The sequence below is a fragment of the Sciurus carolinensis genome, chromosome 1 (assembly GCF_902686445.1).
Source record: "Sciurus carolinensis chromosome 1, mSciCar1.2, whole genome shotgun sequence".
NCBI classification, from domain to species: Eukaryota; Metazoa; Chordata; class Mammalia; order Rodentia; family Sciuridae; genus Sciurus; species Sciurus carolinensis.
In genome coordinates, this window is record NC_062213.1 from 18,028,687 (window position 1) to 18,055,493 (window position 26,807).

Below are 26,807 nucleotides of genomic sequence, written 5' to 3' on the forward strand. Positions count from 1 at the left end.
AACATCTTCCATATGGTACATTATCGATATTAAGAAATTAACATTGATACAATGTTATTACGGAGTGTACCCTGGTTTTACATTTTTCCACTAAGGTTTCTTTTTCATTTCACCAATCTAAGATTCAACATTAAATGTCTCTCTAGTTTCTTCCAGTAGAGGAATACTCCAGTCTCTCTTTATTTTTCATGACAATACCATTTTGATTTGGTTTGAGATTTGGGTTTGAGATACTGTCTCATGATTAGACTGAAGTTCTATATTTTTGGCAAGAAAATCACAAAAGTGATATGCATCATACCAATACATATTACTAGTAATGATTTTAAATTTGATTACTTGGTTAAAGTGGTAACCACTGAGCTTCTCTACTATAATATTACTATTTCCCACTTTAATTATCTTATGGAAATACTTTAAGATTATGCAAATATCCTATAACTCCTGTTACTTTTACCTACTAATTTTAGTAGCAATCGGTGGATCTGGTTAGTAGTAATTATCACTGTAGTTATCTAATGGTGACTTTCTATTTCTCTACTTCCTTTTACATTTACTAGAGCGGTCCCTTCTTCCCAATTATTCAATTATTTATATCAGTACGAACTCATGAGTTATAAGTGATTGCTACTGGGTACTTATTTTGTTACTTAAATCATTCCAGGTTTGGCAACTAGAAACTCTTTTTTAGGTTGAGTTTGGTGCCCTCTGACATGCCTATCTGTTTTTGAGCACTTACTCACTTTGACATGCTAAGATGTATTTTCTCTGCCCTAGTGCTACAATCAACTATTCAAGGAGTTCAATTCCAATGATAGGATCAGAAACCAAGATTTGGCACTGGGTGTCATTGCTTCTGGGTCTTGTCAGCAGACAGAGCTAGAAATATATGTATGTAGACTAACACTTTTGCATAATATGCATATATATTTCTTTCTGTACCTATTTTTGTGCAAACATGTTAAAAACCAATACCAGCAATTCCAATCTGCTACCGCAAGATTCATTCCAGCCTTCCTTTTTTGCTTATTTTTAATTTCTTTCTCTGAAAGTAAGAAACATGGCTCTCCATACGGAATGGGAAAAAATCTTTACCACATGTACCTCAGATAGAGCGCTAATCTCCAGGATATATAAAGAACTCGAAAACTTAGCACCAAAAAACCAAATAACCCATTCAATAAATGGGTTAAGGAACTGAACAGACACTTCATGGAAGAAGTAACAATTGATCAACAAACATAGGAAAAATGTTCATCATTTCTTGCAAGTAGAGAAATGCAAATCAAACTGCTCTAAGATTTCATCTCATTCCATTCAGAGTGGTAATTATCAAGCATACAAGCAATAATAAGTGTTCGTGAGTATGTGGGGAAAAAGGTACAAACCATTTGATCCAGCTATCCCACTCCTCAGTTTCTACCCAAAGAACTTAAAATCAGCATACTACAGCAACACAGCCACATCAATATTTATAGCAGCTCAATTCACAACAGCTAGATTATGGAACCAACCTAGATGCCCTTCAATGGATGAAAGGATAAAGAGACTGTAGTACATATACACAATGGAATATTACTCAGCCATAAAGAAGAATAAAATTATGGCATTTGCAGACAAATGGATGGAGTTGCAGATCATGCTAAGTGAGATAAGCCAATCCTAGAAAAAGGCCGAAAGTTTTCTCTGATAAGTAGATACTGATACACAACAGGGTGGGGCAGGGGGTAAGGAAGAAAGGAGGAATGTTGTATTATGTAAAGGAAAATGAGGGGAGGGGAGGGAGTGGGGGAAGGAAAAGATGGTGGAATGAGACAGACATCATAACCTGTGTACATGTATGATTACACAAATGGTGTGACTACACATTGTATACAACCAGAGAAGTGAAAAGTTATATTCCATTTGTGTACAATGAATCAAAATGCATTCTGCTGTCATGTAACTAAATAGAACAAACAATAAAAAAAAAAAAAAGAAACCTGGCTCTCACCATATATACTTGTTTGTGAACTCTAGTGTACCTATAAGGTACATATGAAGTAGTTTCAGAATTGCTAATTCCACATTACTAATACTTTACTGGTTTCCTTTTTCTTCCTTTCTTTTAAAAAGTATTTATTGACTCTTTAATCCATATGGAATTTACCCTGTTGTAAGATATGAGGTATGCTTTCATCTTTTTCAAATAGCTTTCCAGGTAATCTAATCCATTTACTAAATATCCTGTTTATTCTCCACTACCCTGAAATGTCACCTTTATCAATAAATTCATTTTGAAAGTAATTTGGACTATAACTAGACTCTCTGCCTATCTATTTGTATATCAGCACCGGTTTCAATTATTGCAGTTTTATAGTAGCTTTTACTACTTCTTACGCTAATTCCATCTCAATATTATGTAAACGTAAATTATGTTCTAAGAAGTATACTTCAGTTAATGTGGCAAGCAGAATAACATACCCTTCCCATAAGATGTCCATGTCCTAATCCCCACAACCTGGGGCTTTACAGATATGATTAAATTAAGCACCTTGGGGGTGGGAGTGGGAGATTATTCTGGATCATTTGGGCCCAATCACATAGTCCTTAAAGACAGAGAACCTTTCCTGGGTCTGGTCTGAGAGTCGCAATGGGACCCAGCACTGCTGATTTCGAAGACAGAGGATGGGGGCCCGTGAATCAAGCCGTGAGAATCCTTCAGAGCTGGAAAGGCAGGGAAAGGACTCCATGCAGAGCCTTTAGAAGGAAGGTGGTCTGGCCAACACTGATTTTAGCCTAGTGAGATCCACGCTGGATTCCCAGCTACAGTACTGTAAGAATAAATCTGTTGGGGCTGGGGTTGTAGTTCGGTGGCAGAGCACTTGCCTAACACGTGAGGCACTGGGTTTGATTCTCAGAAACAAATAAAATAAAGGTCCATTGACCAAAAAAAAAAAAAAAAAAGAAAAAGAAAACCTGTATTGTATTAAGCCACTGTGTGATTATTTGTTACGCCAGCGATAGAAAACTTGTATAGTTAATAAAGTTTATAACATATTTCAGACAACCTTTATTATTTGATACCCAGGACAACTCCAGGAGGAAAAATATTAACATCATGATTAAGAACTGGCAATGGGATCTACAGTTTTCAGACACCCTCATTACTAAGAGTTGGAAATCACCCTAAGAACAGCTTTCTCCTAAGGATGTTACTTGTTTATATTTAAGAATTACATATTCAATGAATTCCCAATTTTTATTCTGTGAAGAGTCTCAGTCTCTCTCTCTGACTTAAACAGTAGTTCTGATTCTAGAAGTCTATTCCTAGTTACACAAAGATACGGATAAGAATGTTTTTTATTGCACAAATGTAAAATAATCTAAATTTTAATTAACAAGATAGAAATTTAAATAAAACTCTGAAACATGCATTCATGTGCATTTTTAAAAAGAGGTAGACCCAAATGAACCCAGAAAAAGAGAACCATAAAATTTATAAAGGAAAAAAAGTAAGAAAGCAGCATACAACGTATGATCACATTTTTGTTAAATGTGTATGTATAGCTATTATGGAACATTGGATTGTGTAGAGGGAAATGAGGAGATTGGCAGGGGTGGGGGAAGGAAATATAATGGACTGAGACAGTATTGTTACCCTATGTACAGGCATGATTACATGAATGGTGTGCCTTTACATCATGTACAACCAGAGAAATAAAAAGTTGTACCCCATTTGTGTACAAAGAATCAAAAAAAAAAAAAAAAGAAAAGAAAGAAAGAAAGAAAGAAAGAAAGCAGCTACCTTTGTCAAGTCGGTATTTAAGAAATTAAATGGTTACTTCATTTACTTTTATTTATTTGATAAAACCAATTCTTGATTCCCTATAATGAAGATGTTAACAGAAAGAAAATGTTGTTCTTTTTCTTTGAACTCAGGGAAGTTATTTCTGAGAAACGCATAAAAATATTCATTTTTTAAATTATACACTCTCATCTTTTTCCTTCCTTCTGCATTTGATGATAGACAAGGCTTTCTAACCAAACACAGAATATATAAGCCCCCAAAACAGTGACAAGGCACACTGACATTTTGACAAATGTCTGAACTATGACATCATCTGATGTGCATCATCATGGCGTATGCACATCAGGAAAGCAAGACCAAATGGGAAAGATAAAGTCCTGTCTCTTTTAAGTCAGGTCTTAAAGTGATCTGCTATTTTCTCTAACTCAAAAGGGCAGTGTATTATATATTTACTCTTTGACCCATAATCCAAAATTTATGAATCTATCCCAAAGATAAATAAAGACTTACAGATGAAACTAATTAATGCAGCATGCATGTAAGAGCAAAACACCAGAAACAATTCAAACATTCCTTAACAGGGGACAGGTCAAGTAATTATGCTACATTTGTACAATGGAGTACAATGCAGTTGTAAAAAGAAAGGAGGAATATTTCTATATGCTGTTTGGAAATGGTACCCAAAACATGGTGCTGAATTTAAAAAGCAAGGTACAGAAATGTGTAATAGTATGTAACCACTTACCTAAGAAGTTAGAGTACAAATACATTTGCATATATACATAGAATAACATTTATTAAAAGGATTACTTATAAGAGAGGTCACTGGGTAAAGGTGAAGGCAAACTGTGTCGAATATACCTTGTTTTGTAGATCTGATTTAGAAACATGTAAATGTTTTATGAAAGTGTTAAATTATATTTATATTTAAAAAATTTAAAAAACCTGAAAACAAATAAAACAAACTAACCTCACTGTACAGTGAATTAGTGGTATTACCACAGGAATTATTTCAAGTCATTTTAAATAATAATTTGATTACATATGCCTTGTGGGATATAATAAGATATTTAATATTTAAGGATAAAAAAACTTCAAAAATATTTTAAACTGTTTTTAGTGATCATAATGGGAGATATCACATTATTTTATAATTTATATATATAAACATGTATATATATATACACATATATATATAGCTTTTAATATTATATAGATATAGCACAGTTTACAAACCATTGTGTGTATATGTGTAAAGAAAATTAGCAATTATTGTCAATGCTGTTAGGACACAAGATTTTTATTTTTTATTTATTTTTTTGGTACCAGGGATTGAACTCAGGGGTACTTGACCACTGAGCCACATTCCCAGCCCTATTTTGGATTTTATTTAGAGACAGGGTCTCACTGAATTGCTTAGTGCCTCACTTTTTGCTGAGGTTGGCTTTGAACTCACAATCCTCCTGTCTCAGCCTCCCAAAATACTGGGATTACAGGTGTGTGCCACTGCACCCAGCCCAGGATACAAGATTTTTTAGCATCATAGAAAAAGATACAAATATAAAATCAAAGAAACTATATAAAAATTTTATAATCCTAGCTTTGAATTGAAAAGTATCACTATGAATTCATTCCTGGCTATATTCACTGAAAAGGCCAATATATTTAAATCTGAATTTATAATAGTACATTTATCACTTTGGGGAGGGGCTTTACAATAATCAATTTAGTATTTGGAAAACTGGCAAATTAAAAAAAAAAAAAAAGTACTACACATTTAACCTACCTTTCCTATGTAGATTCTATCATTCAATAGCCAAATAGTGGAAATTTTTCTTCAAAAAGAAAAGAAGAAATGACAGAACTAGATTTTGTCAGTGTTTTGTTGATCCCTGGGGAAGTAATGGGCCTATGCCACGATCATTAATGACCATTAACCTCTCCGAAAGAGAGACAATCAGTAAACCTCCTAACAGACATATATAAGGCCACCTACAAAGTTTTTTTGCAAAACAAAGAAACAAACACCAAAAGAGAGAAAGTAAAAATCTTGTACTAGATCAGAACCCTAGCTTGATGACCACTTTAAAGTAAATTCAAGAGAAAGAGGAACATGGTAAATACCATGGGAACAAACCAGTAAACTCCAAAATATGGAAAAATCTGTGGGCTAACTCTTGATTTCTTCAACGAATAAACTGTCGAGAAAATAAGAGGGAATCAGAATCTATAGATTAAAAAAACGCTTATAAGGAATATCAACAAAATGTAATATGTGCACATTGTTTGGACTCTGATTTGAATGAGTTTACCATAGAAAATTTCCTAAGACAATGAGAGTAATGGGAAAGACAATGGGATACTTAAGTGAGCTGAGTGACAGGCCTCACTGAGAATATTCATTATATTATCCTATGCTTACTTATGTCTACAACTTTTTATAACAAAAGTCTAATTTAGTAAATCTTGGACTCTACTCTTATACAACTGGATCATATTACCTAACTTCTCTATGCCTTCGTTTATCTGTAAAATAAGTTAAATATATATTCAGTAGTGCTTAAACCGAGAAGTATTTTAAAAGGTTACGTTCTATTATTGATATTTATCAAGTGCTTACTACAAACTGTATACTAGCATAAGCATTCTAAAAGAGAATTTCATCTAATTACTCTGATAGTCTTATGATGCTGGTATTGTTAGCCCCATTTCCAGATAACTGAAGGGTGAGAAGTAAAACAGTATATCCTACATCACAGTTGTCAAGAGGTGGAACGAGGACTTAAAACTCAGTGTTTTGCCTTCAAATTCAAAGCTTTTCTACTATGCAGCTTAGTTCTTGCAGATAATCTGAAAGATTTCTATTATCTAGAACACAGTGCAAACTAATTTTCATATGTAATATATATCAGTTTTATTTTTTAAACAAACTAGGATGTAACAGGCTAATCAAAGCTGACCGAACAATATTTTACAAAGGGAGGATTTTAAAACATTGCAGTTTTGAGTTACAGGTTTTCATATATGTATTTCTGCAATATGCTGAACATACCTCTGTAATACTCTGAGTAGTTTCCTACTTTTGATGGGGTATTTCTTCTGAAGGTTAAGAAATGCCACATGAGTACCTTTATCTATTAGGCTACTAAATGCGGTATGATTTTCAGGCAGTTGTAGTAGAGAGCGCCAAATGAACATTCTGAAATTAAAATATAATTTTGAATAAAAGTTTTTGAAAATTTTGAAATTTGAAAAATTTAAAAAATGATTTAACATTAAAAGATTTTAAAATTTACCTGTATTTTGTTGGATATTCACCATAGCCTTTTAATAAGATTTGTAAACGCTTTTTGTTTAATCCATCTGACAATTCATTCTAAAAGGAGAAAAAAATAAGAGACATAATCATGGAACTGAAAACATGGTCATGAAGTCCAGTGGCTTTCCAATTTTAGAACACAACACACAGTAAGAAATATTATTCACATCACCAGATTCTGTATCACACAGTCTGTCTCTCCTTCCTTCAAGCATAGGCAGATACACAGCAAATAGTTAATTATGCATTCTTTTCTCAAGAGAGATTTATTAGTAAATACTTCAGGTTTTGTGAGTCAAGGGAAAAAGATAAAAAAAAAATATTGTGTAGATATTTACACAGTTATTTAAAATGTAGCCATTTTAAAAGGTAAAAATTATTTTTAGCTTGAGAAGCCTGACTGGAGCCAGAGGTTGTCATCTACTTTCTTCCTTCACCATCCTGCTCTTGTTCTTAAAATTCACAACAACTCCTCGCATAAAAGTCTAGTGGAAAATCTTACCTAGTTCACCCACCTTTTTTTTTTTTTTTTTTTTTCCTTCTGTGCTGGGGATTGAACCCAAGGCCTTGTGCACTCTACCAACTAAGCAAAATCCCCAGCTCCCTAGTTCACCCTTTCATCCTAAGTGAGTGTTTCTTCTGACAGCCCCTTACATCTAAAACTTTCAAGTCAAATTTTAATAGAAAAATAATATTTTATGGCCTTTAGAATTACAAAGCTATTTTCATAAACTATCTCATTTGATGTTAACAACTATATAAAGGATGTTATTTTCCTTTATTCAAGAAAATGAAAAGATCAGAGTTCAGTGACTTGCTCATGGTCAGGAATCTGCTAAGTCCTGGCTCAAACCTGACACCAGATTCTGTTTTAGTTCAGTGCTCTTTTTGCCACAAGAAACTAAATATTCAAGAAAATGGTGAAGGGAAAGCCCAGATGATGCTCAAAGAAGATTCTCCTTCAAGAATCATGCACCAGACACAGAGGGCAACTAGTCTAGTCAGGAGCAGTATGATCCAGGAAGAGAAATGCTGACTGCTACCAACAAGACACTGGCCACCACTGAAGCTGCTGTTAAACAAAGGATAGAACACTCTGGGGAGTTTGGACTGAATTTTATCTGTTCTTGTCTTGACCATCAGCTGATGAAGTTCTCATTTGCCTTTCCATGTCCTGGTGCCACACCTAGTTGAAGGCATGTTTCTTCCCACAGCAGTGTTTCACTAAACTTCTTCCTCAGAGTTGGTTCTGGGTTCCTCAGAAGCAGCCCACTCCCTGACATCATTTGGTAGGAGATCCACATTTACCCACTAGAGGACTGCCAGAAACTCTGATTGTGATAAACCTTTTATTTCCATAAGTCACTCATGACCATATTCATTAGTTTTCCCAGAAAAGGCTCTTGTAAACTCCTGGAATGCCGAATCTAACAGAGCACCAAATCTGAAGAAGGTATTAGAGACACCCAACACAGATACATTATGTGAGACTTCCAGGTCAAGTTTCAGGTAGCACTCAGTTGATCTTGTAAAGCAATCACTGAATAGGAGCAATACCACCCAATCTTCACACAGCTTTAGGTTTGTGCTGGTTATTCAATTTTTAAAAACTAAACAACAATTTGCTAGGGTTACATGAAGAGAGATTATAAAAATATAAAGAAAATCAATGACATAATTAACACACAAGAGAGAAAAACAGTTACATCTAGAGGGTGGAGAGAAAAGCGTGATTGGAGATAGCATTCAGAAGGCTCCAAAGCTATGGGAATGCTTTATATCTTAATGTAGAAATGCATATGTGCAGAAAAAAGTAAATATAGCATGTCTGGGCCTATTACCCTCAGAAGGCTTGATAGTAAGTTTGACTCATGTTGGTGTCTAGAAGCTAGAGTTTGGAAGAGTTCCTATCATTCCCAGAACCAATAAGAGTGGCTCAATGTGCCTAAATTGTACAATGTGGCTTATGTGGAACACTTGAGTGTTCCTTGTCTCTCAGAGTCTGGAATTTAAAACATGTTAAGCAGGTGCCTATGTAACCAGCCACCAGTAAAAGCTTTGGGCACTGAGTCTCTAAAGATTTCTTTGGCAGACAATACTTCATATATACTATCAGAATTCACCGCTGGAGGAATCAAGTATGCCCTGTGACCCCAGGGGAAGAGGACTCAGGGAAGCATGTGCCTACTTTCCTCTAGACCTCACCTTTGGCTAATTTTGCTTTGTATCTTTCCACTGTAATATAAACTATGCATGTATCTACATGCTGAATCCTAACTAAGCATCAAATCTGAAGACAGTACTAGAGCCACTCAACACAGGGTACATATATGATCTTTTTACTATTTTTTACTAAGTTGTAATATGCTTTACACATTCTTCTGTATGTGTAAGTTTCATAATTTAAAAATGCTTCAAGATAAAAAGTTATTTAAACTAATGTGAAAAACACCAAATGTTGGTGAGAATGTGGAGCAACCAGAACTCTTGAACTCTCTGCTGGTGGGTATGTAAATTTCCTTCAACCAGTTGGCAAGGTACTGGTAAATTTCCTTTTTTTTTTTTTTTTTTTTGACATGAGTGATGGTAGCATTGGTGTGTTTGGTATACTCATGTACTTTGCAAGTGTGCATATTTATTTATCATCAATAAAAAGTTTAAAAATTACTTTGAAATAATGTAACTTCTCTATTCATATTTATATTCTCTTTCTATTCCAAAATAATATAAGTGCTTAGGAGAAAGTTAGAAAAACATCCAAAGTATTATTTAAAGACGAAAACTCACTGAAATTACTACCCTCAAAGGTAAGTCTACTATTAGTATCTTAGTTACCTATGGGGGTTCAAAGATGAATGGGGCAATGAGTAAGGAGAAAGAAAGGTATGCTTTAATTTTTTCCCCTTTATTATTTTTTGTACCACTGTTGTCTAAAAGAAGTACAACATGGGCTACAAAATTAAAAATTTTCTAGAAACCACATTCAAAAAGTTAACAGGGAAAATTCAGCTTAATAATACTAGTTAGCCCAACATAATAGATCATTTCAACATATAATCAGTACCAAAATAATGAACTAATAAGATATTTACATTACTTAGTTGATTCTTTTTACTCTTTCTTACTGTGCAAGTGTTCTACACTTATAGCACATCTTGATTCAGATTAGCTACACCTCGAAGTCTTCATCAGTCACATGTTAGTGGCTACCATATTTGTACTGTCTTTTTAAAGCACATAAACATGTGCTACATTTATGTAAAAATATAAAGGCATAAAAGCACACTGATTTCAGTTACAATGTTCTTTTCTTCATCTAATATTCCTTTAGGTTCCAGGAGAGGGAGTGACAAGGGTCTACAAATCATGAGATTTGTCTACAGTAGAGTCATGACAAATCAGAGTTTAATTATAAAATATTCTTACCTCTTTATTTTCAAAATTACTGGTAAGGTCTTGTTTTAATATTCTAGTCTGAATTTTGCTCTCTCTGGATTTTGCTGGCCTCTGTACTCTTCCTGAAGCAACCATCATCTTAAGACCACTAGAACTCAGCTTATTCTTAGGCAAATCTTCAATTACTTTCACTAAAGGAGGTGGTGGCTGAAAGGAAAAAAAAAAAAAAAATCCAGTGGATATTCTTGGAAAATAGGCCTTAATATGTGATTTCTGAAATTATGTAGAATTATACCTTAGGTAAAAAGTCTAAGTAAAATGTCTAAGAATGATTTCTTTTCCTTTTCCTTTTTTTTTTTTTTTTTTGATACCAGGGATTGAACCCAGCAACACTGAACTAGTGATACTCATCTCCTGCCCTTTTAAATTCTTTTAAATTTTGAGACAGCGTCTCACTAAATTGCTGATGGCCTTGCTAAGTTGCTGAGACTGGCCTTGAACTTGTGATCCTCCTGCCTAAGTTTCTCAAGTCACAGGATTACAGGAGTACGCCACTGTACCCAACTCTGATTATTGACTAATAAATCAAAGTAGATTTCTTTGAAGAATAAAGATACATGATTAATAACAGCAATAGGTAGAATTCAATTATTCCCTGAAAGCAGGTCTAAAACCTTACAGTGCAAACCATTTTCACGCTTGCATGACAAGGTTAGTATTATGGTGACACTCAACAATAGAGAAGGTACAGCTGCCCACATGGTCATCAGAACACTGAGAAGTACCCTAACAAGTCTTCAGGCTCAAGTTAAATCCAAGGGAGAGAAAACTGCCAAATGCCTTTCCTCTGGCAGTGTAGGACACCGGCCTCTCTGTCCAGGCTAAAGGCTATCATCTGCACAGTGAGGGCTGTTAGTTCCTTACTGTATCAACTACTTATGAGGCAGTTCAGATGGCATGACTTAGAACCCAAGCCCTCATTTTTATGGGGTATATCAAATGGGAAAAAACCAACAACTTCCATGTATGCAAGGTAAAATAACTCACTATAATCTATTCTCCATACATAATACTGTAGTTGAAATCAGAAGATCTTCCTTATTCAAAAGAAATAAGCAGACAAGGTCATTGAGACTTTCTACATTCTAAATACAATTAAAGCACAATGACCATTTATATTCTATGATTTAGTTTTTTAATTCTTCATCTATAGGATAAAACTAAAAATGGTCTGACTTAAATATCAAGTTCATCTTTAATATCTTTGGTTTATTTGTTCTGACTTCAACCCATTCTCCTAAATTTTTATTAAACATTTTATTCTAATGTAATCCCCCCTAGTTGTACTTCAACCTCCACCTGAGTTACAATCGCCAAGAGTCAGGGCTGGGATGAGGCCTGATTCGACATACCTTTGTACTGTTAAAATTTCAACACATAAGAATCCATTTACTTTATTATCACAGTATCAGAAATTCTCTCATGACAAGGAAATAAAGTGTGGAAGGAATGGGACATGGGTGGGTTCAGGTTTTTAAAGGATATGCAGCTGAAGAGCCATAAACACAACGGTGGTGCAGGGGATGTGCCAAAACCTAGAGTGTATTCTACTTTAAGCTGGCTTTTCTGTTCAATGTATCTCACTTTGTGCAATGAATAAGAGCATGGAGGAACTCTATGACTCACTCCTAACAGCTGTCCTCAAGATACATCCCTGCCTCTTTTTATGGTTTAGCTAATATTTAAAAACTGACTAATGAGACTGAAAACTCTCTCATTAAGGATAGATAACAATACATAATTTTTAAAAATTTGTTTATATACAATAAATATAATATATAAAATACTGCTATATGTTATATATGAACATAATAATCTAAATAAGAACAACGGAGAATGATCCCACGTCAGAGAGGGGCATGGCATACAGACACCCACATACACATGCTTAGTTGGTTCCTGTTACCTGCAGCTCTATAAATTTACCTCAAACCCTGAATGAGTGAATATTGAAGCTCTGATTCTAGGGGAAATGAGTTATATTCCTGGGAGCCTCTGGTCACATTTTCATCAATGATCAATACAAAACCTTGTTTTATTGTGTTTCTGTTTAAAGAAAGAACTCCATTCAATATATATTGTTGATTCATTATCAATGAACTCAAAGTCAAAAGCAATGTAGTTCATGCTTACGTGAGTTTTTCTAACATACGTATTTTCACTTAAGGTGAAACACAGTCTTCTTGTGCTCAGAAATACCACAGACAACACCACATCACTATGTCTGGGCTTCATTTTAAATGGCGAAATCACAACAAAAAGCCCCCAAATGCAGAAAACATGACATTAAAATGATCATGAAAAAGAGACAAGATTAGAGTACAAGAGCCGAAACAAGAAAGCAAAGTGCTGCCTTTTTCCACTTTAGCACTGACCAAGCAACTCAAAAATTTCACTACGTGTCCACAAATGACAATAAAAGCACTGCAAGAAATGATTTTGGCATTACCAATAAATTTTACCAAATAGGCAAATTCTCAAATATATAATCCACAAATAATAAGGAGTGACTGCATATATTTATACAAAAAATACCAAAGACTGGAATGCAAACATTAAAATCATCTGAGAATGGTGAGATACTAAGTAATTTTTATGCATCTATTTTTTTATCTGTAGCTTTTGATTTTTTTCCTTCAATATGATACTTATTACTTGAATAATTTTAAAAAAAGATAAATGCAAAAAAGATCACTGTATTACGAACCAGACACCTGCTCCACTAGTGACTAGCTGTGTGACTAGGCTGGGGCATGAACTTCTCTAGGATGACTAGGAGGTCTGCATACAGACAACCTTACTTGCTGGAGGGCTTTTAGAGAACCACAGATAAAGGCTGGGAGTGCATTTTAGATGCAATGAATGATGCAGGTAACAGATGTAGAAATAAAAACAGTTCCAATAAGGGACCATGAATATATATGAATATACGTTCAGTCTTCATTTTCCATAATAGGTGCATGTATCGTTCATGTGGGTTAATTACTGAATACTGACAATAAGAAAGTTGTAAGTATGGGGAAATAAGTTAGGTAGACAGGATTAGAGAGGACATTGAAAGCCAAGTAGAAGAGTCTGGACTGAATGCAAAAGAAGGAAGCCACTAAAGTATTACTATTTAAGAAACAATGATGAAAGTACTTTAGAAAAATTTAGTACTGAAGATAGACTGATGGACAGGGGTAACACTGAGAGCTCTGAGTTTAGGGTATTTGTTTAAATTACTGCTATTCATGGGTAGTTAATGAGGATTAAACAAAGACAGCTATTATGGCGACAGAGAAGCAGCACAAAGATATTTCAAATTTAAGAAATTATATGACTTAGTATTAACAAGATTTAGGAAATAAAGAAACAGTCACAGAGCTTCAAGTTTTCTAGCCACAACACGGGAAGAAAAAGTGAGACAGAAATAAAGAAACTAAGACTAAACACCTCTTCTGGGAAGGAGATCATGAATGACATCTTGAATGAGACAGGGACACCAAACAGAGGCATCAGTTAGAAAGACAGCTATTTAAGCAAGGAACATAGGTGAGAAATCACAATTGGAAATGTGGCTTTGGGAGTAAGAGCAACAAAATACATTCAAAAAAATAGTTGGTAAGTTCCAAGTCAGAAAAGAGGAGCATGGGTATTTTATTCTTGATGATATAATATTGAAATGTTTCTAAAAATTGATGATGTTTACTTGATATCACACCTTATTTATGTCTTGTGTTAAAGCCTGAACTGAATATATGTTCAGACTTCCATTCTCCATAACAGATGCAATGTATCGTCCATGTGGGCTAATTACTGATGTGCTAATTCCTTCATCCAGGCTCCCAATTTCAAAGAGAAGTTTACAAGTCTGTATATTAATAAACCTCATAATACCATCTTGACTTAGCACTCCAAGAACCTAAGGGGAGAACGAAACAAGAAGTTATTAAAAACATTCTCAAGGTCCAAAAGTCAAATTACATATACATATACTCTACTACATCTATATTTATATATGAATATAATTTTTGGCAGGGGGACAAGTGAAGATCTATTCTTAGTGAGCCATAATACATTTTAAAAGTATTAATTATGGCTCATGTTGATCTGCCCTGTTCAAACCCACATCTGGCTCTAGTCAGAATCAGTGAGGAATACATCCTGGGAGACTATGGAAGGGGACACAAGAATCTTCCCTCCCCATAGGTAGGTCATGTCCACTGACAACATATAGAGGGAATACATGACTGAACAGTTCCAAACCTTTACCTCCACTGGCTGTCAGGAGCAAAGAAGATACAGGGTTTACCTGCCATTCCCCTCTGCCCACACATAAACCCAAATCTCCTGGTGAGGTTCCCCACTGTCTGCCTTTCTTCAGCAATTGTAACTAATATTTGGGGAGCAGAGAAAGACTGTAAGTTTCAAGGGTAGTAGATGAGTAAGAGGGAAGCTAGTCTTTTAAGAGAAAAAAGTTAATTTTAATTTGAAGCATTAAAAGCACATAATAAAAAAGTTCAAGCAAATGCTTTCTACTGTCTGGGCCTTAGGCATAGGCTTTTTCTCAGAGTGAATAGCTGTAAATGGTAACACCAACTGATTCCTCAAATGCAGATGTTGTTTGTTATACAAAAGGCAGTTTGGAGGTGACAGTCTCAAAAATGTATTTTTCTGTTGGTCAGCTGGTACAGAACAAACTCCCTCATCTGCAGTTGATGCAAACCTTTTGGTAAGATCCTATCCAAATTATAGATGCACATAACCTTTACACCACTACTTCAATTCTGGAATTTTATCCTAACAATAAGATATGTTGAATGGCTTCTGCTCAAGTTTGTTCGGTGCTATATTATTTATAACAGGAAAGGATTAAAAATAAATTAAGTGTCCAATAATAGAACTGATTTAAAAAAAAAAAAACTATGAAACACTATTCAGTTATAAAAAAGAAGTTCTATACTAATAGAGAATAATCTCCAAATTAAGTGAAGTATAAAAGGTTATGTAAAAAAGAGAGGAAAATGTGATGCTACATATAAAAACAGTGCTTATAGGGGAGGGAGAGAATAACCAGATGCATGGGAGAAAGGGCTGGGGCACTTACGACTACCTGCATTTTTATAAGTTTTATATTTATAAACATGTGAATACATTACCTATTCAAAAAATGTAGTACAATAGGTATGATACATATATGCACACATTATGTATATAAACATATATGCACAATACATGATGAATGTAATTTGTTGAAGTGTGAAATCTATGATGGTCAATTTAAAATAAGAAAGTTAAGGCAATTATTTGTCAGGAACAAAATGAACATAAGAATTTGGAATTTTTTCAATTCTAGATTTTTCACAAAAATAATACACTTACAATTTCAGAGTCATAAGCTGTCAGAGTATAAGTTAAATAAGTAAGAGCTAAAATAGTTTAGAAATTGATGTGATCTTTCTCAAATGTACAACATCCTACAATTCTGTTACTAACCTGATTAGAACCAGCATCAAAACTATCAGGAAGAAATTCCAGATGTCGAATGGCTCGAACTTTGGTAGGCATCTGAATAATTCTGAAGAGCTGTGTAGCTTCCAAGCACCACAAATGAAGGTGATTTGATTTGCCTCCAGCAGCCAGGATTCGACCATCTCTATATTAGCAAAAAGATAAAAAGGTAAGACCAGCTGACCTGTTGATAGCAGGTGATCACAGAACTTTCTGTGATGACAGAAATGTTCTCTATCTATGTTGTCCAATATGGTGACCATTAGTTACATGATTACTGAGTACTTAAATTGTGACCAGTGCTAAATTTTATTTTTATTAATTCAAATAATCACATGTGGCCAGGACAGTTCACATTCACAGGTGTGTATGTGTGCATACATTTTTTTTCCTCCACATTTTATGTTAAGGCATCATTAACAAACACTTGTGTGATAACTTGATCAGGGGTTTTCTGAGTAATATTTACATTTTATAGCATAATCTCATCACTATATAACTATACAACTTTTATATTTTACATACAGTTATACAGAATTGATAGTGCATTGCTATATACGAACACAAAAGGCCAAACTTTTCCTACTCAAACAAAGCTATTTTTATAAGGTACACAAAGAATAAGTTGTATTGGCTTGTAAGGCTGTTGCTTATTTATTCCAGAAGGACTTATCAAGTGCCTACTATAAGGCAGCTATCACTCTAGCAACCAGGCACAGAGAAGGAAATAAGGCTTTTTGAAAAGAGCTAAATAGGAAAGTGACAGCAGGACCTGACAGTGATTTAAGATAACTCTGCTTATGCAGAGACTGATGTTAGAAAATGGAAATGAAACTAAGTAGACCAACTAAGGAGGCTACTATAGTATCTGAGAAGAGACTGAAGTTGCTTGGACTAGGTTAAGATCATGACAACAGACAAGAAGTTTGACCAATTCAATATGAAGTTTGGTAGAGTTGATGGGATTTACTGATGACCTAGAAGAAGAGTGAGAGAAAAGAGGAATTGACACCAATTTCCCAGCTCTTCCATTGGAAAGGCCTAGAAATATTGATCAACCAAATCACAACAAGATCAGGGGCTCAAAACATCCATCTTCCAAAAAACTGGACTCACATTCTTTAGAGAAATAGCTGATTTCAGGCTTGGGACAGGAAATATACAAGATAGACATGGAACATCTAGACCTATCAGAAAGCATAAAAGCTTATTATGGACAACCAGGGTGTTATCAAAGGGATTCAAGAACAAACTTGAAAAGGATCCCATTGGTCAAAAATGAAAGAACCAAAGAACCACTGAGGCTATTAATGGCAAGCTGGGCATAGCAGCATGTGCCTGTAATCCCAGAGATTCTGGAGGCTAAGGCAGGAGGATCACAAGTTTAAGGCCAGCCTCAGCAACTTAGCAAGAGACCTGTCTCAAAATAAAAAATAAGGACAGGATGTAGCCTAATGGTAAAGTGCCCCTGGGTTCAATCTCCAAACACAAAAACAAATAAACAAACAAACCCTTAAAACTGCATCATGTTAAAATTTGCCAACTATGTTAAATCTATGAGTTTACAAAGATTAAAGATAAAAAGCTTCAGTGACCACCTTTGAAAAATGCCAATAAATCAATTCATCACAGAGAAAACTGTATGAAAAGAAAGAGGAGGAAATCAAGCATTTATCCTGTTTTTCCTTTACAAACTGTATATCAAAGTAATTAGAACTGACGAGTGGAAGCTTGTTTCTAAACAAGGGTTCTAATTAATAAGTGAAGAAATGACAGGATTAGAACTAGTTAATAAGAAGGAAAGTTGGAATAGCACCATTATGCTAAACACCTGTGCAATACTGGATATAGGTAATGATTATCAATAGCCATTAAAATCAGAAGAGAACACGTTCTAGATTGCTTCTGTTGAAAGTACACACAAACCACTTGTAATATCTTCTAGCTTCTTGCTCAGATCAAGTCTCCAGTTTTTAGGACATACAAGTATAATCAGTGTACAGGAAATATATACATGATAGGAACATATTAGCAATACAACATAAACACGAAAAGCAAAATCCAAAAAACATAATGTAACTGCAAGAGAGATGATCAGTTAACAAATATATATCAACCAAATACAATGTGTGAACCTATTCCACTCCTGATTCAAATAATTCAGTCATGAAAAAGTAGTTATTAGACAAATCAGGGAAATTTTAACAATGACTATATAGCAATAGTAAGAAATTTTTAATTTTTAAAATGTGTGATAATGACTCTATGGTTGTATTCTCAACAGCCCTTTTAGAGATATGCATTGAAATATTTATGGATGAAATGATATTCTTAATCTTTGTCCAAAATAATACGGTAGGAGAAATAGGTACAGATAAAAAACAGGAGTAAGCCATTAGTTGATAATTATTGTTGCTTTTTAGAGTACTTAAGGGTTCACACACTTTTTTATTTTTGTGCATATTTGAAATTTTGCAAAGTACTGTACAAAAAAAGTCTGCAGGCCACATTTAAATTTTAAGAAAACTGTTCCTCAAGAAGGTAACGAATGAAAATTTGTAATTTTTAGCTGAAATTAAATTTATTAAAAATTCCCAGTGTCGTAAAATGCACATTACCTGGTCACAGCAAACACTTTGTACAAAATACTTGAGCTTTCAGGTGGAGCTGGCAATTGATATTTGCAAAACAGAGTATCACATTCCCAGGCAAAGATGGAATTATCTTTAAAACAGCTGAGGATGGTATTACTTAAAGGAAGAAAGAAAACCTAAAGAGCAATAGAAAAGGTTATCTTTTATATAAGGTTCAGATAGTCCTCTTAAAATTATATAAGCAGTCAATTTTTCTTTTTTAAAAATTACCTTTTCTTAAAGAGAAAATATATTTATAGTACATGGTAGGATAACACTGATAGTTCATGAACTATAATAAACTAAAAAGAAATGGTAAACCCTTTCAAATAAATTATGTGATTATAATGACTAGGCAATTCACAAAATTCTAAGAAAAATTTAAAAAATTTTAATCTTTTATTAAAAGACTCAAATTAAAATGAGATAATATTCTGAGCATCAAATCTGTTCAAAAACCAGATATACACATATATACATAAGCAAACTACACATACACCCTGACACTTTATAGTCATCTGCCACATAATGTTTTATTATTTTTCTTTTCAGTCAACAACTATGGTCTCCTAGATTACAATAGAGCTGAAAAATTACTATCACCTAGTGACATGACAGTGGTTATAGTTGCAGCACAACTCCTTACTCAAGTGTTTGTAGTGATGCTGGTGTAAACACACCAAATGCTCTGTCAGGTTACCTGATAATAATAAATGACTACGTTCCTGCATTATGTTTTTATTGTACTATATATTTTTTATCATTACTTTACACTCCTCCTACTCATTAAAAAAAAAAAAAAAAGTATGTCCTGTTGCCCTGGTGGCAGCCTCACACATGACATGCTTACCCCATCTCCTGAACACATCAAGAGGTCACCTAGGGTGAGTGATCTATGCCATCTGGGTTTATGTTAAATATACCCTACGATGTTCACACAATACACAATAATGAAATCACTGAACAACACATTTCTCAGAACATGTCCTTGTCATTCAGCAATAGTTAACTGCATATTAATAAAAATGATATATTAAATACTAAATGCTGATAAATGTTAAAAATACTAACTGCTGGTGGAAGTGCAGGGAGAGGGCACTGTCACACACTGCTGTAGGGAGTGGACACTAGCTAAAGACATTACACAACCTGCCTCAGCAGTCTTAAAATACATCTCTCAAGTAGTTAATTTACTTCCTAGAGTTAGTCCTTTAGGCAGCCCAGTGCAGTGGTACACAACTGTAATCTCAGTGACTCAGAAGCCTAAGGCAGAAGGATCCCAAGTTCAAGGCCAATCTCAGCAATTTAGCGAGACCCTAAACAACTTAGCGAGATCCCGTTTCAAAATAAAAAATAAAAAGGGCTACAGAAGCCAGATGCAGAGGCGCACACTTGTAATCCCAGCAGCGAGGGTGGCTGATGCAGGAGGATCACGAGTTCACAGCTACCCTTAGCAACAGTGAGGCGCTGTCTCTAAATAAAATACAAAATAGGGCTGAGGCTGTGGCTCAATGGTTGAGTACCCCTGATTTCAATCTCTGGTACCCCTACCTCTGCCAGGGAGAGAGAGAGAGATAGAGAGATAGAGAGATAGAGAGATAGAGATAGAGATAGAGATAGAGAGAGAGAGAGAGAGAGAGAGAGTGTCCTTTGGGAATAATTGTCAAATCATTTTAAGATAAATATAAGCATTATCTCTAAGAGTAAAAAGTTGAAAAGGCACACATGATCATATTTTATTAGAGATTCAATTCATTTAAAGCACTGAGAGTGAAATTCATTGACAGGAGAGTTGAAAATGTCATTTTACTCTTAATTTTCATTTTATATAAGCACCAATAAAAACTTCCTTTGGATAGTACAAAAATTTAATTGAAATTGACAAACATTTTCTCACCAGAGCTTCAATGGCTTCAAACTCAGTTTTATGAATACATCTGCACAATATATACACATATACAACACACTATGAAACATACTGGTTAATTAAAACCATCTAGTCTGGATTAATGTCAATCAGACATGATAAAAAATGCTAAAACCTGAACTATATAAAATGCTGGTAGATCACACAAGAACCTGATCCACCTCTTCACTTTTGTGTTTGGCATACTTGCCAAAGACAACTGCTGATAAACCTGCTAAGAGAGTCATTATGTTAGGAAGATTTATAATGTGAAGGTCTTATAGAAGATATTTACAATCAATACATTATAATCTATAATGAATGCATTAAGACACTTTCAAAATTGATGTCGAAAAATGACTTAAGAAAATTCTTATAATTAGCAGTCATTTTTCTAGAAAAGCAATAAAGTTTATTCCAACTGGGAAAAGTAAAAGCTTAAAAGTTAATGAGCATCAATTGCTATTTTAGGGGAAGAGCTGTGATAGATTATTGCCTGCATGATTATTCATTACTAGATTTGTGATTTTAATTGCCAGATTTTAATGATTACAAAATTGTTCCTAATGAATCATATGTCACTATTATTTAGATAGTGTCATCTCTTGATGCCATAAAAAACTTAGGAAAAACATCAAAAACATTAGCAATATATATTGGGGGGTGTTGAATTCAAGGATGAGGTTGCAGTTTTTTTTTTTTTTTTTTTTTTTTTTTTTTTTTTGATGGTTCAAAGCAATAAGGATTTATTCTCTCACAGTTCTGGAGGTCAGAAGTTCAAAATCACAGTGTAAATAGGCCATGCTCCCTCTCAAGACTTCCAGGGAGAATTCCCTGCCTCTTCCAGCTTTGGGTGGTGACAGGCATTCCCTGGTTCGGCCATAGAAATCCAATCTCTGTCTCTGCCCTCACAAGTTTTCTTCTCTGTGCCTCTGTTAAATCTCTCTCTGTCTCTCTCTGAAAGGACACTGTGATGGTATTTAGGGCCCACCCTAAATCCAGGACCATCTCCTCTGGAGATTACTAATTTAGTTATCTACAAACATTGTTCATTTGAATAAGGTCACGTTCACAACCTCCAAGACTTAGGATTTGGGCATATTTGAGAGGCCACCATTCAACTTACTATACAATATTATACTCCGAAATAATGGGAGCCAGGCATGGTGACTCATGCCTGCAATCCCAGCTACTTGGGAGGCTGAGGCAGGAGACTTCCAAGTTGGAGGTGGGTCTGGGCAATTTTGTGAGACCCTGTCTCAAAAAGCGAAATAAAAAGGGTTGGGGCTCTTTCTCCTCCTCCTCCTCCTCCTTCTCTCTCTCTCTCTCTCTCTCACCCTGAAGGCAGACACTCTGCCGGTCTGCTTAATAAAATCTCTTATGTGAAAAACAAAACAACAACAACAACAAAAAGGGTTGGGATATAGTGCTTTCCTTTCAATTCAAGGCCTTGGGTTCAACTCCCAGTACTGGGGTAAAAAAAGCGAGGGGAAGGAATTAGAGGTTGATGGTGTAGTCTTCTTCAGGTGTCTGCTCTTGCAAGCATTTGTATGATCCCCGAGGTTGCAGTTTTCCTTGTAGAATGTGAAAATCCTAAACTTTCTTTGTTAGTCTTTTTTTCTATTATCATAATAAAATACCTGAGATTAGGTAATCTATAAAGAAAAGAGGTTTATTTAGTTCACAGTTGTGGAGGTCTAAGAGCTCAGCTCTGATAAGTGCTTTCTGGCTACAATATACATAGTATCATCATGGGAATGTAAGAGAGAGGGAGAAATCACAAGGCAAGGTAGGAAGCCAGAGGAATTCAGGGGCCAGGCTTACTCTTTTCGAAATCTATCTCTCCCTTTCTCCTTTAGGAGAGTTCCCCAAGAACTACATTAAGGCTCTCCAACACTTCCACCTTTGAGGGACAAACTCAAACTATATCCAAATTGGAACTTTTCAATTCAGTTTTGAGAGGTATATAAGCTCTTCTCAAAGTTTGAAGACTTTAGGTTAGTTACATTAGCAAGTTAAGGTCAAATGCATAATTTTGCAGAGATTTAGCTAAGTTTTCATTGTAAGGAGACAGAATTAAGCTTGATAACACTATTAAACATGTCTTGATATCCAAAATAAAGCTCTTCCTGGCTGAGTGCAGTGGCACATGCCTGTAATCCCAGCAGCTTGGGAGGCTGAGGCAGGAGACTGCAAGTTCAAAATCAGCCTCAGCAACTAAGTGAGGCTCCAAGCAACCTAGTGAGACTCTATCTCAAAATAAAAAAATTTTAAAAAGGGCTGGGGATATGGTTCAGTGGGTATGTGCCCTTGGGTTCAATCTCTAGTACCTAATAAATAAATAAATAAATATATAAAATTAAAAACTGTTTCAACTACATATTGAACCACACGAATCACAAACCCAGGATTTATCCCGAATCCCTAACTGAAAAACTGAATATCCTACTTTTAAGCTTCAACAAAAGAATCACAATTAAAACAAAAAACAAACAACAACAAAAAAAAGAATCACAATTGGCTAATTTGAAGAGGTGTAACTGATTTACCTGAGAAGCAATAAGGAATGCTTTGCAGTAAGACAGGTTTGGATTCAAACTGCAACTCCTTTGCAATCAATGCAACACAAGAAAAGTTACTTAATGTTTCTGAACTTCAATTTATCCTCTTATAAAAGCAATATCTACCTTTTAGGATTAAAAACTAGATAAAGTGCCAGTTACATTGTAGGTAAGAAAGTAGCATCTACTGCTATTAGTCTTCCTGCTACTACTATATCCAAAAAAAAAAAAAAAAAAAAAATCAGTGGAAAGGAGTTAGAGTCCTTTTAAAATTACTTTGAAAGTCAGACACAATGGCTCACACCTATAATCCCAGTGATTTGGTAGACTGAGGCAGGAGGATCTCAAGTTTAAGGTCAGCCTAGGCAACTTAGTGAGACCCTTATTAATTTAGTGAGACCCTATTTCAAAATTTAAAAAAAAAAAAAGGACTGGGGATGAAGCTCAGTGGTAAAGTGACCCTAGATTCAATCCCCAGTAGCAAATAAATAAATAAAAACACTTTGAAACAAAGATCTATAGTTCTCTGTCTGAAATCTTTGGGGCCAGATGTATTCAGAATTATTTTCAACTTAGGAAAAGTACTGCAATATGATACATATTCCACAGCATTGTATGACCTATGCAAACAGCTTACACTCAAATATCTTATTTCAACCTCATGTCAATTCAGTTAAAGTTTTTGCTGCCATATTAACCAAGGTCAAAACATATTTTGCCACTCAGTTAAAGACTTCTGGGCAACCAGTGCTACGCTAAGTGCTTTGCATGGGTAAATAATTTGTTGGAAATTTGTTGAAGAACTGAGTATCCTACTTTTAAGCTTCAACAAAAAAATCGTAATTTACTAATTTTGACTTGTATCCAAGTCTTTAGATTTAACTGAGAAATGCAGAGGAGAGAAAAACAAGTTAAACAATAACGATGAAACAATAAGACAAATACAGAATGTGGGGCATTTTCCATAAGAACTGGCCTATCTCTCCAAAAAGTTAATGTCATAGAGAAAAAAAAGTGCGACATTTTTAGACTAAAAGTGACATCATAAAATGAACTTCATAAGAAAGAAAGTTGCTTCAAGGATCTCATGCATCAGCAAAATAAATATTTAAAAGTTCTATTTAAAATTTAGAAATTAGAACCTAGAATAATAATATAGGATTAATAAAAATTTTAAAAGACTTAAATTTTACTTTAAGATTAGGATACATGGGGCTGGGGAGATAGCTCAGCTGGTAGAGTGCTTGCCTCACAAGCACAAGGCCCTGAGTTCGATCCCCAGTACCAAAAAAAAAAAAAAAAAAAAAAAAAAAAAAAAGATTAGGATACATTTATTTCCTATTTTCAATAGTGTAAGCCAATGGGCTGTCTAGCCCACCTCCAATTTTTTTATAGCCCAGGAGCTAAGAAAGCTTTACATTTTTAAGGAGTTACATAATTTCACTCTTGGCCTGCAAAGACAAAAAAATTTACAATCTAGTCCTTTAAGAAAGAGTTTGCTGGTAACTTATAGACTATGGTGTTCTATTCTTAAAATAGTACACTTACATGCATATACCATACATACATTATATATATGTTTTCTACATTTAATTTTATTCTTATACCACTAACATTTGGAATCATATCTTTTAAACTAAAATGTCTAAATGACCAAGCAAAACTATTGGCATTAGCAACTATTCAGTGTGTGTAATTTTTAATTTCATGGTAAAAGGAACAGATGGTTTTGTGTTGTTGTTTTATAACTTTATTTCCATTGTGGGTTCCAATTCCCAAAGCTCTTTTCTTTGGAATTTAAAATTCAATTTAAGTGCTAAAGCAATTAAAGAAGAAAAGACCTACTAAGACATTTAGTCCAAAACCCTATTGAATAAGCTAGATACGACTTTATCTCTTTTTAATTATTAAAGGCACATCAAAGAACTTTGGGATTTCCAGGGGGACTACAAAACAAATTTTTGGTTTGACATGCATTACTAGCTGTTCCTGCTAATAACAAAGAAATTAAAAGCAACACTGCAAATACGCTATAACCTCAAGCAAAGGTCACATGGGAGACCTAGATACTCCTGAAAACAGTACTTAGCTAATCAAAAAGAAAAAAAATTAAACCTTAAAAGCAAAAGGATTTAAGTGTGTGTGTGTCTGTGTGTGTAGTACTTGGGGCTGAACACAAGGGTACACTATCACTGAGTTATATCCTAAGCACTTTTTATTTATTTTTTCATATATATAGTTTTTTTTAAAATATTTTTTTAGTTGTCAATGGACCTTTATTTTATTCATTATTTACTTATAGGCAAGTGCTCTACCACTAAGCCACACCACCAGCACATATATATAGTTTTTATTTTGAGACAGGGTCTTGTTAAGTGCTGAGTCTGGACTTGAACTTGTGGTCCTTCTGCCCCAATGTCCCCAGTCACTGGGATTACAGGCATGTCACCATGCCCAGTGAAGAAATTGATAATTTTTTTAAAAGGTGGTATATTTACACAATGAAATACTAATCAGTAATAAAAAGGAAAACGTTATTGATACATAAGATATAGATGCAATCTCAAAAACATTAAGCTGAATGAAAAAAGCCTGACATAATCTGTTACTGAGTAATCCAATTTGTATGAAATTTTAGAAAAGGCAAAACCACTTACAGTGGAAAAACATCATAGTAGTGCTTACCCAGGAAGGGTAAAATGGAAATTTCTGGGATGATGGTAATGATAGGTTTGCACAGGTTATACAGGTACATGCACTTGCAGAACTTAACAAATGAATACTTAAGACCTATGTATTTCAATATAAACTTTACATCAGTAAATACTGAACCATAGTCAATTAAATGTAGGCTTAAGGACACTCATGTCTGCAATTTAAAACACACCAAGAATTAAGGAACACAGGGACGAAAAGATGGATAAATCCATGATACAGTACAAATTTGCTATATGTTTGAAATTGCTCATGACAAAATTATGGGGGTGGGGCTAGAAACTAAAACTATCATACTGTGAGAGTCAGGTTTTCACAGCTGTGATTATAATAAAATTTTAAAAAAGGAAACAGTCTGAGAAGCACAACATGCCAAGTTGTCCCATCACTCACTCACCTTCTGTATACCCACAGACTGGCGAATATTCAGTTTTCTTTTTCTCTGAAAGGTATCCAAGTCCCACAGTTGTGCTGTATCAGAAGAAGTGGTGATGGCATATCTCCCTGATGCATGCACAGAGATTGAAAATATTGATGATTCGTGACCTCTCATCCAGCTAACAAGCTCCTTGGTGACTACGGTAAAAATAAAATGGACACACAAATGAAATACTGTTCATCTATATAAAATACTATACATAAACACTATACAGGAACCGATTTAACTGATAACTACATTACATAATGTACCTCTACCAACATCTACAAAAATGGAAGCCAGTGGCTAGCTGACAAAGTGTACCATGGAACACGTTAGTAACGTGTATCACGGAGGTATCAAAGGATGAGGCCTACAAAGGGGTTGAGAATAGCTTCAAATGTGACACTGAGTTTGGGAATTCTCTTGTGGGTAATAGTTTTATGTAGAAGAGTAGCACATCTGGTCCATGTTTTACAAAATATACTTTGAGCATATTGTGTATATATTGGAAGA

The 26,807-nt window shown here is 34.6% G+C and overlaps 1 protein-coding gene across 2 annotated transcripts in view; it reads right to left on the reverse strand.

The window, feature by feature from the left end:
• Tbc1d31 (TBC1 domain family member 31) overlaps positions 1–26,807 on the reverse strand; it is an 89,357-nt gene that overhangs the window by 36,434 nt on the left and 26,116 nt on the right. Inside the window, exons 4-10 of one of the 2 annotated variants that reach the window (XM_047521935.1) lie at positions 26,271–26,449; positions 18,677–18,828; positions 16,044–16,203; positions 14,269–14,469; positions 10,536–10,712; positions 7,087–7,166; positions 6,843–6,989 (exon numbers count right to left, since the gene is read on the reverse strand). In XM_047521935.1, coding sequence (XP_047377891.1) covers positions 6,843–6,989; positions 7,087–7,166; positions 10,536–10,712; positions 14,269–14,469; positions 16,044–16,203; positions 18,677–18,828; positions 26,271–26,449 — 1,096 coding nt within the window. The remainder of the gene's footprint in view (positions 1–6,842; positions 6,990–7,086; positions 7,167–10,535; positions 10,713–14,268; positions 14,470–16,043; positions 16,204–18,676; positions 18,829–26,270; positions 26,450–26,807) is intronic. The other variant, XM_047521943.1, reaches the window with a different exon arrangement.